General features: G+C 40.8%; 1 protein-coding gene across 1 annotated transcript in view; it reads right to left on the bottom strand.

Moving 5' to 3' along the window:
• Window positions 1-6,790: 6,790 nt before the first annotated feature.
• The window catches only part of ttbk1b (tau tubulin kinase 1b), a 55,597-nt gene continuing 45,659 nt past the window's right edge, over window positions 6,791-16,728 (bottom strand). Inside the window, exons 14-15 of the mRNA XM_053633662.1 lie at window positions 8,121-9,433; window positions 6,791-7,220 (exon numbers count right to left, since the gene is read on the bottom strand). Coding sequence (XP_053489637.1) covers window positions 6,791-7,220; window positions 8,121-9,433 — 1,743 coding nt within the window. The remainder of the gene's footprint in view (window positions 7,221-8,120; window positions 9,434-16,728) is intronic.

The raw sequence follows: 16,728 nt of genomic DNA, 5'->3' as shown, positions 1-16,728 counted from the left end.
GACGTTGGATGATTATTAACTTCCTCTTACTTAATTCTGATAAGACAGAAGAACTTGTACTAGGCCCACGTGTAGCTAGAAGTAATCTTTCGGATCTCACAGTAACTCTGGATGGACTTTCTGTCATCATGTGCAGCAGTAAAAGACCTCGGAGTGATTTCCAGTTGGCACACTGCATTGGCTGCATTGGTTCACTTTAATGTCAGTGAACGATTTGAAGCTGTATTTAAATCCTGAGAACTTTTACTGACTACACGTTTCACACTTCAGCTTTTGGGGATTTTTTCACTAGTGAAGCTTCTGACACTGTTGTGTGTTTTAGAAAATCTGAGATAAGAATAATAAGAAATAACAGAAACCAAACAAGAATGCGTCGTTGATTATTGATGAGTGTAAAGTCTTATCTTTTTAAAAACTCAATAATATGGACATTTTTATTAAACCAGTTGTCCATGTGCGCTGTGTGTGTTCCTGGAGATTTATAGCAGCCCCGAGGAATCGTATAAAGATTGAAAGATTACGATGGACGAAGAGAAGGCGAGATTTCGAACCTGGTTTATTCAGTGTTACTGTTATCTCAGAGCACTTCACGGGTTTAATCGTTGGGAACAAACACAGAAATACTAAGAGCAGCGTAGCCGTCACGTTTTACATCTGAACTCACTCCACGTGAATTGTGACGTGTATGGTGTTTGTTTGACAGGAATGTAGGTGTAAACAGAGACGAGGCGTACATCAGAACACTGGTGTGGCTCCTGTTTATTGATTGGCATCGCGGATCGCTGGGAAAACTCATCAGAAAGGTGGAATAAGAGAAGCGTTTAATGATGAACATCACGGTCATGCAGGATTCCCTCTGTGGTGGAGACGTGAAGGAGATCATTACAGTGAGAACGTCCTTCCTCGCCCGTTCTGGAACATTCTGGAATTCTTCACCGTGTTCCAGTCAAGTCCTACAGCATGCAAATGTTCTGCAGCAGAACCCGGGGAACCGTCCAAGTATAAGCACTTTCTCAGGAGTTAATATAACGTCAAAGAAATGTGACATTCGCTTCCAGGACACGTGTGTTGCATCGTATCACTGACGCAACAAGCACCAACTTCGAAATATCATCATCATATCGACAGACCGGGCGTTTCAGCTTCCATTATCCCAATCGTTATCAAGTTCTACAGAGAACGATGTTTTTAGGGAAAACATTAGCACTTCCTCGTGTTTATCTCCTTCAGCTGTTTATCTTCAAGCCTTATTTCCATGTTTTTATTCTGATAAAACTCACCCCAAATATCTGACTGATGTTTAATGAGCACTTTTAAACAAAAACCAACAAAAATGAACACTATTTTCTTATTTTTATATTACATCCGTTTCTTCCTTTCGGAAACAAAAATAAATAGAAATTTGTCTCGAAAAGTGCGTGTATTATCTACATATTTTCATCAGACGATTATAGAAAGAGCGGAACGAGCATTTCCAAAGGCATGCCATCGGGGAGGAGGCAGTCACAGCAATCGACCAATCAGAGAGAGGGGCTCGTTAATAAGCAGGCCAATAAGATAAAGCTTTCTGGATAAAGGGCGGGGCTTAAAGGAGACTTATTAAGGGAAGTAATGAGTAATAGATTTGGGATCAAGAGGAAACTGACTAATGTAGGCATGTGCTGATAATCAGGAACACTATATATACTGTATACCACGATATTAACTCGTAATAATTATTATTATTAATATGAACAAATATCATGTAACATTTATACAATCTATAACGTTAGGTTACTGAAGTTCCTTTCTGTCCAGTGTGTGTTATAAAATCACGATAATCTTATAACCTGTGTTAAAGAGCGCGTGTAAATATTTAATATCAGCACATGCCTAGTCTACAGATCGTCTCATGTTTTTGTTGATAAATGTTCTGGTTCTGAATTCACGCTGGATCATTTCGGAAACCTTGAACTCTGTGAGATTATTCTGAAAATCTGTCTGACTGAATGAAGGTCAAACATCTGAAGAGCCTCGATATCAGGGTTTCGGTTTAAATGCACATCAGGCTGTAGGGAGTGTGTGTGTGTGTGTGTGTGTGTGTGTGTGTGTGTGTGTGTGTGTGTGTGTGTGTATTAAGAGTCCCTGAACGCAGGTTGAGGTACGGACACAGTGAAACTGATGAAAATAAAACTATTGATGTCAGATATATAAAGCTGTATACCGTGTATATGACATGTTTATAGAATGATGCAGGAGTGTTCATGAGCAGCTTGTTTACATGAGATCAAAAAAATCTATTCAAAAAATAAGTTTTTTTGCAACACATTATTTGAAAGGCTTTTATAACATACTGTACATAAGCACTGCGTCAACTGCTTATAAAGCGGCGCTGCAGAGTTCATGAAGCTTTATGTCACACCTCGAGGCTTTACGTGTAATCGGTTGTCATTACTCAGTGACTGATGGAGCTTGTTGTTGTTGTTGTTGTTGTTGTTAACACTTTATTTAGTTATTAGTTTAGTTCTTATTAACAGCACATTCACATTAAAGGTGTAGAAGGTGTACATAGAGCTTCGTAACAGTGTTATAACTGCGAGTGTGATTACTACTTTAGTTACATCAGTATTTACACGGGGAAAGTTCAGACTAGGGGTCATGACCTCATGTGGAGTCACTTGATTTATAAACAGGGTCGTGAGATAAAACCTCCTCTTTTGTATTGTTTCTTTTACAAACGATCATTTTATTAATGTAATAATGTCGTGAATAATGGCTCTGAACATGAAAACAGACTTTGCGTGTTAATATCGCGTTAGTATTGTGAGCCGTTTCTGCGAGTCGCACTGAGATGGAAAGAGGAGTTGAAATGCAGAGTGTCGGGGGACGTTAAAGTGTTTTTCTCAACGCGCCGCACTAACGCCGGAGTTCAGCAATAAAATCCCACAGGTTTCCGTCTCCGCTACGTCCTCATCTACATCGAGGGACTCAGTTCTGAAATATTTACTGAATATGGAGGTACAAGCGCGGTGATAAATAACGAGAAGCCAAAACATCCATTTGGGGCCATTTGGCCAAAAGTTTGTGAACCCCGGTGTTTAGGGGCATTAAATCATTATTTGTGACATTTATAACAGTGTAATGTAGAGATGGTTCTGATCCGATTCTCAGTCAATACTCAGTATCAGTCTAATCAGTACCAACAAAAACAGCAGTGAGAACTGAATGAAAGCGTATGGGATATCGGATCCGGTGACAAACAGCTGCGCCTGGAATCGGATTTGGAAAAGAAATGAATTTTTGGAACTGAATATTTTAAATATAAAGAGACTTGCCTGTTTTTGTTGTTGTTATTATTGATTTAATAACATTTATACTTTATTATATTTACAGTATGTGATTTTTGTGTGAAAGGGTTAAACCGTGAAGTGCTTCGGTAGATTTTGAAGGAAACTATAAGAGACGGGTTTCGATATCGTCTGATGTTCAGACTTCAGTACAGTATCAGAAAAGAAAGTGGAACGGAGTCGTATGTAAACGCACCTCCTGCACTTCAGTTAAAATGAAACATTCACTCTCCTGTTCAATAGTTCATTAAAGTGCAGTTAGTAAAGACTGAATAATAAATTTAAATCTAATACTTAAATTCCAGATAAATATTCTCACTGAAGATAAAGTGATATCCTTCACAAAAACTCTTCTCAGGCTGTGACACGATCCTTACAGGAGTCCTCTACTGCACCTGTTCTGTACCTCTACTGCACCTGTACTGAACTTGTTCTGTACCTGTACTGCACCTGTTCTGTACCTGTACTGTACCTGTACTGTACCTGTTCTGTACCTCTACTGCACCTGTTCTGTACCTCTACTGCACCTGTACTGAACTTGTTCTGTACCTGTACTGCACCTGTACTGTACCTGTACTGTACCTGTTCTGTACCTCTACTGCACCTGTTCTGTACCTGTACTGTACCTGTACTGTACCTGTTCTGTACCTGTTCTGTACCTCTACTGCACCTGTACTGTACCTCTACTGCACCTGTACTGAACTTGTTCTGTACCTGTTCTGTACCTCTACGGCACCTGTACTGTACCTGTACTGTACCTCTACTGTACCTGTTCTGTACCTCTACTGCACCTGTTCTGTACCTCTACTGTACCTGTTCTGTACCTCTACTGTACCTGTTCTGTACCTCTACTGCACCTGTTCTGTACCTCTACTGCACCTGTACTGAACTTGTTCTGTACCTGTTCTGTACCTCTACGGCACCTGTACTGAACTTGTTCTGTACCTGTACTGCACCTGTTCTGTACCTGTACTGTACCTGTACTGTACCTGTTCTGTACCTCTACTGCACCTGTTCTGTACCTGTACTGTACCTGTACTGTACCTCTACTGTACCTGTTCTGTACCTCTACTGCACCTGTTCTGTACCTCTACTGCACCTGTACTGAACTTGTTCTGTACCTGTTCTGTACCTCTACGGCACCTGTACTGAACTTGTTCTGTACCTGTACTGCACCTGTTCTGTACCTGTACTGTACCTGTACTGTACCTGTTCTGTACCTCTACTGCACCTGTTCTGTACCTGTACTGTACCTGTACTGTACCTCTACTGTACCTGTTCTGTACCTCTACTGCACCTGTACTGAACTTGTTCTGTACCTGTTCTGTACCTCTACGGCACCTGTACTGTACCTCTACTGTACCTGTTCTGTACCTGTACTGTACCTGTTCTGTACCTCTACTGCACCTGTACTGTACCTGTTCTGTACCTCTACTGCACCTGTACTGTACCTGTTCTGTACCTCTACGGCACCTGTACTGAACTTGTTCTGTACCTGTTCTGTACCTCTACTGTACCTGTACTGCACCTGTTCTGTACCTGTTCTGCTGTTTACATGCTTACGCTTAAATAACTGGACTTATAGAGCTGCATAATTCCCTCATTCTGTAATAATAATAATAATAATAATAATAATAATAATAATAATAATTTGATGTAGTGTAGTGTGTAACTTTACTGTTTTTCTCTCTTTATTCTGTTTTTTGTTATTTTTATTTTGTTGTATATAGAAAAAACTTTAATTATAGAACCACAGATTATATTTCAGCTTGTTCCTCAGGGGGAACCCTAAAAGGTTCCATGTAGGACCCTATAAAAGGTGGCTTCTCCATCAGAAAAGGTTCCTAGGAAACAAAGAACCCTTAATGATCCACAGAACCTGGGAGAACCGTTCTGTAACCGCGAGCGTCAGTGTGCTTGTTTATTTCCGTTATCGCGCTACAGGCTGTAGTGTTAAGAGATCAGGATAACATCTTTTGTCCTTTTTACTGATTTTGTACAAACTTGTGCTTGAGATATTATTATTATTATTATTATTATTATTATTATTATTATTATTATTATTGTTGTTGTTGTTGTTATTATTATTATTATCGTAGCTGAAATGTAAAAACTTCGGTCTCATGTCCTGTATAACGTCACATAATCCTAAAGTACACTGTTCATATAAACTCCTGCATTATTCTATGAACATGTATATTAACACTCCTGTGTGTGTGTGTGTGTGTGTGTGTGTGTGTGTGTTGAGAGACCGTATCTCTCTGCAGGCTTTGTTAAGGCAGGTGAGGTGTGTTATACTTTCTGACCCACTTCATCAGAACAGCATGTCATGTGTGTGTGTGTGTGTGTGTGTGTGTGTGTCTTGTTCAGAGGTATTTAAACAGCTGAAACATGAATGTGTGTGTTGTGTTTAGTGAGAAACAGGTGTGTATCACACACAGTCAGGTCTAAAAGTCTGAGTCTCAAACACTAACATTCATCAGTTACTAAACTCTAATTCACTTCCGTTCTTCAGTAGCGTTCAGCACTCAGTGTGGATTTAATCCTGAAGTGACACACGTCAGTACTCAGGACTCAGGCGTCACTACTGACTTAAGCACTATTCAGAAGTTACTCGAGAGGAAGGGGGCGGAGTTTATCTAAAACAGAGGCGTGTCTCAGTTAAGCTCGATTCTGAGCTTGAGCACGTGTCGCCTGCGTGATATCGGCTGGAGTGAGGAGCAGCGTTAAGTCCAGCGCCATCATCTGACTGTTTAATATAACTACAACACGTCACGCTGAAACATGGTAATCAGGGGCGGGGTTTATCTGGAGGAGTGAATATGTATGTTTGTGTATAAAGTGATGAATGAAGGTAAAGTTTCTCTGTAAGCGTAGCAGATGAGTGTAGCGCTGGGTCAGATTATCCTTCACACCCTGAGTTTTCGTTACAGCAGAGCACATCGGATTAACACACACACACTGACTTCATTTTATTCTTACACAAATCAACATAGTGAATTAAAAGCCTGATCAAATCTCCTACATGTCACACACATCACCATTTCCTCACCCCCGTTTAGTGTCTCGTGGTTTCATGAAGTTGCGCTCGACTCTGAATACACAGATCTAAAGCTCTAGAAATGTATATCTGCATCTGGATTTCTGTAAATCACATCTGGACTGCTGAGAGTCTGTGTTGTGATGTTGTCTGCTGTTAGAACAGAAAGTGAAGAAAGCATGGTTAGCGTTAGACTCAGACTTTGAGATCGGACTGCACAGGTGCCTGTGCGAGTTTAGACTCAGACTTTGAGATCAGACTGTACAGGTGCCTGTGCGAGTTTAGACTCAGACTTTGAGATCGGACTGTACAGGTGCCTGTGCGAGTGATTATCGTAGCCGTGTGAGTGTCGGACGGAGGACGAGGAGGAGGACAGTGTGACGGATTAGAAGCTGAAATGCTCGAGGATTTACATTTACAGTAATTATCTGCTTTTATATTTCGGGTCACATGACTCCCTCTTCCCTTTCTGCGCCGCCGTTGGGTAAGCTTTGCCCTTTTTGTAGGCGGAGTCCAGGGCTTTGGATTTGGGTTGTGTTGTTGAAAGAGGGCGTGTCTCAGCATGACGGAAGCGCTGTGGGGAGGGGCTCTCCGCACGTGAGGCGGAGTTACTGCGAGGGGCGGAGCTAACGCTGCGGAGAACAGGAGGAGCACCGGGTCGGGAGATGGCACGTTGAGCTGTCCGAGTAGCAGACGAGGGAGCGGGCCCTGAAGCCCAGGGTCTGTGGGCTGTAGGGGCCGTGGTCAAGGGGCGGGGTGGGAGTGTTTTGGAGGGGCGGAGCTGTGGGCGGGGTTTCTGCTGATGGATACTTGAGTGAGCACTTGCTGACTTCTGCATCCTGGAGCTAACAGAACTGAGAGAGAGAAAGAACTTTATAAACAAATTAAACTGTTATTATAACGATGACAAAATAAACAACTAGGAAGAGTATACACAAAAACAATTTATCACTGTATAATATCTCTGTTTATGAGGTCAGTAATCACACTGATACATTCCATATGATACATTCCATATGCTCAGTTAAATAAATGAGTAATTACTCCATTAATTCAGTTAAACTAGCACGTGTGTGTGTGAGTGTGTGTGAGTGTGTGTGAGTGTGTGTGTGTGAGAGAGAGAGAGATGTTTACTGATATTTCACTATAAATGTTTTCCACGTGGACTAAATCAAATTATTAACAACACTTCAAATCATTTTATAAGATAAATCTCACAACAAAAACAAAGGGATTTAAAATCAACGGAATTGACGAACTAATTAATTAGTAGCACACAGAAACTGAAACAGATGAAAAACAATTTTGGAAACTGAAATGGTAATCTTTACAAAAAGTTTTAAATAAAATATAAAAAAAATATTTAAGAAGATATATAACGCTATAATTATAAATATAATTTAAGTCTAACTATATATATATATATATATATATATATATATATATATATATATATATATATACAGTAACTGTGATAAATGAAGAAATAAATCATAGAAACAAGACAGAATAAATTACGATAAGATAAAATGAATAATTGGGTTAATTAATTAATTTACTGTAATAATAATAAGAAGAAATAGAAAAATGTTCATTCTACTACACTGAGATGTTTAATTCTGATCAAATATCTTTTGTAAATGTAAATAGTCAGTTTTTATTTAATCCTCTGAACTCATTAATTAATAAAGAGTTGATAAATAATGAACTAATAATAATAATAATAATAATAATAATAATAATAATCCACTCACCTGGCCTGAATGAAGGAGGCAGATCTCTGAGTCTGAGGCACCGCCCCACTCCCTGATTGGACAGAAGGCTTCTTAATGGGCGTGACTGGTCGTGGGATCCGGCTCCTCGATGGTCCGTCCGCTCCCCTTGCCCTAGCCGAGTCGTCTGATTGGTGGGTGTCGTCCTCGGAGGCGGTTGTTGATTGGGCGGATCGTTTTCGCTCCAGAACGAGTCGGGCCAGGTGTGGGCATCGGCTTTTACGGACCTGCTGGTTCGGACTGGTTTGCGATGACCGGTCCGAACCGGTTTCCTCTTCTGAAATGAGCAACGGGATTCGACTCTGCCTTCGTGGACGTGGCGGTGGTGATGCAACTTCCTGGTCTGGTTCCTCCTCTTTCCTTATTTTGGTGACAAGTACAGGCCCTGCTTCTTCACGGTTCTGTTCCTGTTCCACTGGAACCTCTTCAGGTTTCTCTCGGATCTCTATGATTTCTACACGTCCAATGAAGGAAGGTCCTTGCTGGTCACCTGACTCAGCTGATGGCTCTGGCTCCGCCTCCTCGGTAGGACTGCATTTTTCTTTTTCTATCTCTTCATCTTTCTGACCTTCACTCTCTTGTTCCTTCTCATTGAGATCAATCATCTCCTCCCTCAGAGGCCACGTCTCTTTTTCCTTATCTTCCTCTTTTTCCCTCTCTTCCTCAACCTCTTTCACTTCCTCCTCCACTTCCTGCTCTTCCTTTTTCTCTTCACCGTTTTCTACCTGGCTCTCAGCTCTTTCCCAGATGATCTCCTCCTTGCTGCTTCCTTTTTCTTCTCCCATGCTTCTATCCTTCCTCTCCTCCACCGCTTCCTCCTCTTCCTCGTCCCTTCTGTAGTGTCTCTCTGACTCAGGCAGCTGTTTCCCCGTCGTCATGACGATGCGGTGTGATGTCTCGGCGATGTGCACGAATGTTCGCTCCACCTTTGCCAGTGGAGGTGATGAGGAGCGTCCAGCTGTCGCCACGGCACCTGTTACCATAGCAGCAGGCCTGAACATGAACGCAAGAGTCCCGCGCTCTGATTCATCGGGAGCCTGCGGCGTCACCGCCCCCAACGTGCCCTGACCGTCGCCGGGGGAAACGGCCCCGTTACCAGCAGACACCAGCACCAGCGTACGGGACGCTTCTTCCTGGTCTTGGTCACGAGGAGGCGGAGCCAGCAGAGTGGAGGCGGCGCCTTCTGGGCTTCCATCACTCCCTGAACGTGGTGAAGTTTCTCTCTGAGCGTCAAACATCAGCACCGTGGACAAGAAATCCACTCGCTTTACCTTAGACGCCACATCCAGAGGCTCCTACAGAGCAGAGAGCACAGCAGCAGAGACGCTAGTCAATGACATCAATGAAATTAGGAGTTACACGTGTTTATTTATAAACATTTGTTTTAAAAACGAAATTCACAATGATGTCACTTCCACAGGAGCATTTCTCAAAGGGCTAAAAATAGAATTTTTGGATTTTAAATAATGAAAATTAGAGTTAAATAACAGTGTAAAGTGGAATAACATCGAAGCCTGATTCACAAACACGGGAGATTCACTTTCACAGCTAATCGATCAATAAAAGAACATTTCAAGATCAATATCTCGTTATATCTCATGTTTTAAAATCTCGGCTAGTTTCAGCTGTATAAGAGGTTAGTGTATAAATGGTATAAGCTGACACTGGAGACTCCTTCCATGAACCTTACACAAACATCTCCTTTTAAATTAAAACACATTATTCAATCTGTGTATTATCAGTGGAGCGTGCGCTGTACACGTCCCTGTGAACGAGCCGTTACTATAGAAACCATAACGTATCAGAACGAGCGCGTTAATATAAACCTGCGCTACTGTCAGAGCCGCTGTTCTAGAGAACTAATCACCACCTGACGACCAATCAGGATCCAGAGCCCGCTGTGGTGTAAAACATTAAGTAATAAAAGTAATGAACAGAACAGACTGGTGTTCAGTGATTCTGTGGATGATTTCGTGGGGTTTCAGGACACGGACTCTGTTGGATTTTCTTCAAATAATAACGTAAAACGCACAGTCTTTTTTTATAAGCTCTTTTTATTTATTTATTTTTTACATCCTAAAAAAAAGGTTTTAGCCTGTTAGTGATGTGCAGAGGAACAGCGTGTGTTTATACAGCCAGGTTCTGTCATGTTCATCTAGCAGCATGAAGATTATTTTATTATAAAATCTGTAAATACATGCTTTATTTAACCCTATATACTGTACATATATATATATATATATTACAGCTGTATTATACAGAGTACAGCGACTTATAAACACACACACAGGTGGGAGGGGCGGTGTGGGGTCACAGCCAGCGTGACGGCGTGGTTTCATTTAAACATCTCAGTTCATCTTAATTCCTTCCTCATGACTCGAGACGATTTAATACAGAAACGATGAGGTGTGAAAGTCAGTGATGATCAGAAGCGTGGAGATTTAATACATTAACTGGGATTTCTGAAAGAGAAATAAAGCAGGACGGACCTCAGAGAGAAATCTCTTACTTTCAGAACAAGGTGATGAATTTTTAGGGAAGCGATGGAAAGTCTGCGGGGTTTTATTACTCGGTGTGATACCGCAGTGACACGTGAAGTGTTCGGCTTTCTCTCGCTATTCATTACTCTTCTTCTTATTTTAATTAAATAATGATAGAGTCTTTATTTATCACACGTACAGTACAGCACAGTGACATTCTTCTCTTCGCATACCCCACCCAGCATGACAGGAAGTTGGGGTCAGAGTGCAGGGTTATCCTGTTATCCTGTACACGTTATCCTCACGTGTACGTTCCCAGATGCAGGAGGAGTTTAACGTGTCCACATACAGCACCGTGTAAAACTCTCAGGCACTCCACTTTATCTTTAATACACATTTACTTATAGATGTTCATTTTATGACTTCTGTATTACTGAGTCTGTACAAAAACACTTAATATCTCCAAACGTTACTATTTCAATAAAAAGGTCAACGTTCCAGAAGGATGTTTGTGTCAGTAAAGAAAGCGGCGACTTACGTAACAACGCTTTTCAGACAAAAACACCGTAAAAACCAGTAAAAATGAAGGATAATTTCTGTATAAAACTGCTGAAAGTGACCTGAGACTGCTGCGGTGCTGAGGAGTCACAGCGGATACTGACTGCGTTTAGGGTCCTGCTCTGTATAGCACAGTTTCATGTTACAGTGTAGTTCCCTTTGTGCCGGAGATCTTTACACAATACTGTATATCTTTAACTTCTTTAACAAATAAATAACCACATGTTAAAATCCTCTACAAGGTTTTTATAAGTGCACGCCATTCCAGATGTTTTTGTGTTGATTAACGTGGTGTCATGATACTGAGGGACATGTTGTGATCTGAACAGTTTAAAATCAAATCCGTGTGTGATCCTGCTTAATATTAATGATAATTATGCTAATTAAAGACAAACTGGAGGAACGTTTAACTTCCTGTTATTTATAAACCATGAATAATCAAAGAACTCAGTCAGTGAGAGGGAAAAGAATTCATTCTTCACATTCTTATCATGTTTACAAGCCATTCTGTTTAATTACATTAACGCTGCTCTCTAGCAGACGAGCTCGAGGACTCAGATCAGATTCGGATCAGATTTGTTGTATGAAGTCGTATTTATTATCCAGTAAGGACAAAAGAAATTAGAGTGCATTCACTTTATAAACGACAAACACTGAAAGTGCACGTGTGTGTGTGTGTGTGTGTGTGTGTGAGAGAGTGTGTGTGTGTGTAAATAAACTCTGCTGAGTTTAGGAAGACGTTGTTGTAGTGAAGGTGAGAGTCTTATGAATCTGCAGTGACCGAGTTTCAGCCTCGACGTGCAAAATAAGGAGAGGAGACTTCCTCTCGCTGACTGACGGAGACGGTGCACGCCCCATAAATAAATAATTAAACAAACAAACCAATAAATAAACAAACTTTCCTCATGTGGAGACAGCAGCTGTTGCTCAGACACATAACGAGCGTTTCTGTGTGTGATCATACAAACACACTGAACCCTACTTCCAATTAAACACACATCTGTATTAGATGAAAAAGTTTCAGGAGTTTACACTGAGCAGAGAGAGTGTGTGTGTGTGTGTGTGTGTGTGTGTGTGTGTTCTGTCATGTTTAAGTCTTTTATTTACCCATTAACGTCCTGATGATTTCCCACAATGCACTGCGTGTTCTCATGCTGCACACTCACAGATACAGAATACCCATGATGCACTTTTGCACATTTATAACATAAGGTGCTAGACAGGCCGCGTCCACCGGCTCTGAGTAACCCTGCCCCCTAGAGGTGAAACTCCGCCAGGTGTGTGATTCTGATGTAAACTGTGATTGTGTGTAAAACCACGTCTACATCACGTCTGTTCTCTGACACACACACACACATATCACATCACACTTGGCCTTACGTGTGTTTACGCTGTGAAATACACATAACATGCAAATAGAAAAAGAATAATAAAATACAATCGTTTGTTCAATGGAAAATGTTCAAGTAGAAGCGTGTGCATATTATCATCCCATTACACGTGAAAGAAACGTGACGTTCCTCCCAAAAACACAAATATTGCCTTCATGTCTATTGCCCTTTATACAGCTCATAATATATACATTCTATATATTCATATAACGTAGATATATACACACAGTTCCCTCCATTAATATTGGCACCCTTGGTAAATATGAGCAAAGAAGGCTGTGAAAAATTTTCATTATTATTTAACCTTTTAATCTTTTGATCAAAACATTCACAAAAATACTCTGCTCTCATGGATATCAAACACAACACAGGTTTATCAAAAAAATCTTTGTTAAATATAGGTGTGCAACAATTATTGGCACCCTTTTAGTCAGTACTGCCACGATAACAGCTCTGAGTCTTCTCCTATAACACCTGATGAGGTTGGAGAACACATGGTGAGGGATCTGAGAGCGTTCCTCCATACAGAATCTCTCCAGATCCTTCACATTTGGAGGTCCACGCTGGTGGACTCTCCTCTTCAGTTCACCCCACAGGTTTTCTATGGGGTTCAGGTCAGGGGACTGGGAGGGTCATGGCAGGACCTTGATTTTGTGGTCAGTAAACCATTTCTGTGTTGATTCTGATGATGTTTTGGATCATTGTCCTGCTGGAAGATCCAACCACGGCCCATTTGAATCTTTCTGGCAGAGGCAGTCAGGTTTTCATTTAATATCTGTTCATATTTGATAGAGTCCATGATGCCATGTCTCCTAACAAAATGTCCAGGTCCTCTGGCAGAAAAACAGCCCAAAACATTAAAGATCCCCCTCCATATTTAACCGTGGGCATGAGGGACTTTTCCATATGGCTACCTCTCTGTGTGCTCCAGAACCACCTCTGGTGTTTATTACCAAAAAGCTCTATTCTGGTTTCATCTGACCATAGAACCCGATCCCATTTGAAGTTCCAGTAGTGTCTGCACACTGAAGACGCTCGAGTTTGTTTTTGGATGAGAGTAGAGGCTTTTTTCTTGAACCCCTTCCAAACAGCTTGTGGTGATGTAGGTGACTTCAGATTGTAGTTTTGGAGACTTTCTGACCCCAAGACACGACTAACTTCTGCAGTTCTCCAGCTGTGATCCTTGGAGATTTTTATCCACTCGAACCGTCCTCTTCACAGTGTGTTGAGACGATATAGACTCACGTCCAATTCCAGGTCCATTCATAACATTTCCAGTGGACTGGAACTTCTTAATTATTGCCCTGATGGTGGAAATGGGCGTTTTCAATGCTTGTGCTATTTTCTTATAGACACGCCCCATTGTGTGAAGCTCAACAACCTTTTGCCGCACATCACAGCTATATTCCTCGCTCTTACCCATTGTTATGAATGACTAAGGGAATTTGGCCTGTGTGTTACCTCATAGTTATACCCCTGTGAAATAGGAAGTCATGATTGAACAATTTCCTGTTCCTAGTCACCCATTTTTACTAAAATTTTTAAAATATCAACGGGAATATACTTTATATATACTCATGTGAATTCATAGGGGTGCCAATAATTTTAATATGAAATATTTTTGGATAAACCTGTGTTGTGTTAGATATTCTTGAGAGCAGAGTATTTTTGTGAATTTTTTTTAACAAAAGATCAAAAGGTTAAACAATAAAGACAATTTTCACAGCCTTGTTTACTCATATTTACCAAAGGTGCCAATATTAATGGAGGGCACTGTATGTACACACACAGTATTTTATATCACACACACTCCATTCAGAAGTGGAGATAATGCAGCAGCGCTTTAAAAATAAATAAACGTCTGAGTTCACGACAAAAACTACAAATATTTTACTCCTTTAATGATTATTATTATTATTATTATTATTATTATTATTCATTGCTGATTATTATAAACAAATCCACAGCTCATTATAGGATTTTGAATCATAATTGAGTTAAACGTTTGTATCTGTTATAATTTATTCATCAATTATCAATATTGTCATAATTGTATAAATAATTTAATTAATACTGCATCATCACTGAATCAGAACTTTAATAACTGTAAAAAATTATATTTTGCAAAAATGACAATAAGCATATAAACATATAAACATATAAAGTACAAAATAAAAACTTTGTCATGATTTAATCACAACTTATTCTGTGTCAAAAACATGATTTTATTCCCAGTTAATTTAATTTTCATTGCACCCTGTTTAAATTGTTATTTTCTGATCATTAAATAAAATCTGATCTTGGTCGTGAACTCAGACGTTTGAGCCTGCAGGTGTACGTGTTAGCTACGATGCTAACATTAACACATTTCCTCTGCAGTCAAATTTAAACACACCTCCTCACAGAAGTTCATCACCTCTCTCCGTCATTCCAGTGACATCAGCAGGAGTCTGTTTGTGGGCGGGGCCTCGCTATGAACACTGCGTGATCCAGTTTAAATTGTAGCTCTTGTTAGCCAGCTAGCTAAAGTTAAAGATTACAAACGTAAGTTAAAAGTGATCAGGTTAACTCGCGTTACACAGACGCATAACAAAATAAAATAAATGTGCATATTTCTAAGGCTTCCATATATGGAATTAATGTCCTGTACACACTCCTGCCTAGCATCTTAAAGCCACGCCCACTCAGACCTGCTCAGATTTCCTTATGTGGCCTCAAAGCCACACCCACAGACAAACGCTGTGTTCATTATAACATCCTCCGGGTTCAAACGTGATTAAGTGACGAGCGTTAAAACTCGAACCCGATTGGCCAATATTACACAACATTACAGACAAACTCATTTGCATAAAGTTGAGCTTTGCTGAACATTCACCGCTGCACGTGGAGCGAGATTTCACCTGGAACGTGCAGGTGAACCGTAACACACTCTCGTGCTTGTTCCAGTAAGTGAGGTGTGTTACGGTTCACCTGCACGTTCCAGGTGAAAGCTTCTGTTTACAAGAAACATCCCAATGTAATTCCTCATTTTTATCATGGAAGACGAGTTTGTAATGACGTACTGTGACACACACACACACACACACACGCACACACACACGCACACACACACACACACACACATACATACACACACACGCACACACACACATACACACACACACGCACGCACATACATACACACACACGCACACACACACACACACACGCACGCACATACATACACACACACGCACACACACATACACACACATACATACACACACACGCACACATACACACACATACACGCACGCACACACACGCACACAAATACACACAGACACACGCGCACACACACATACACGCACACACACATGCACGCAAACACACACACACACACACGCACACACGCACACACACATACATACACAAACTATTTTTTCTAGATTTTTCTTCTTCGATAAACACTGGTAATATCTTGCGTGTTGTTTTTCAGCACTGTGTTTTAATTGAAATCGGTGCTAGTGCTCGCTACACATTCAGTTCGAATGCACGTGTTTTTCTTAAATCCGAAGAAAATCCGAAGTTGGAATTTTTGGTTCATTCTAATGTAAACAAACATGCATGCAAACACAACGAGTGATATCGAGGTCAGCAAAAATGACGGCGGTCATGTCCGGGTATCGTACGATAAGTCGATTATCACAACGGGCCTAGGCACGGTTCTCCGTGTGGGTTCTTTAACGCGTAGTCAGAGGGTCTGTGATCTTCTAATTTAATTACAGAAGTGTAATCTCAATCAGTCTCTATCAAAACTACTCCAGCTGTAAACGGGTCAACTGGACCCTAACGAAACCGTCCAGGAAAACGGGTTCTGCAGGTGAAAAGCTCAGAAATATTAGTAATGTGTAGTAATGTTCTGTAATGGGGGTTTAGAGATAAAGGCTTCTCTGTCTGTAAAGAGTCTGAGAGCTGCTGCTCTAGAGGAACGCGTTTAAGTTACAGAAGAAAAGTGAAATCTAGGACTCCAGATTCTACAACCACCCTGACAGGGTTTCAGAGAAGGTTCCAAGTAGAACGTCTTAAAGAAGCTAAAAACTGTTACGTATCCAAAGTACGCATGTTCCTCAGAGTGTAAGTACACTGAGGTCAGTTCTCCTTCACGGCCTGTTCACCCGG

This window comes from Ictalurus furcatus, chromosome 9, assembly GCF_023375685.1.
Source record: "Ictalurus furcatus strain D&B chromosome 9, Billie_1.0, whole genome shotgun sequence".
Taxonomy (NCBI): domain Eukaryota; kingdom Metazoa; phylum Chordata; class Actinopteri; order Siluriformes; family Ictaluridae; genus Ictalurus; species Ictalurus furcatus.
Note: the sequence above shows the minus strand (reverse complement) of the source record. Positions and strands in the feature narration are given on the sequence as shown.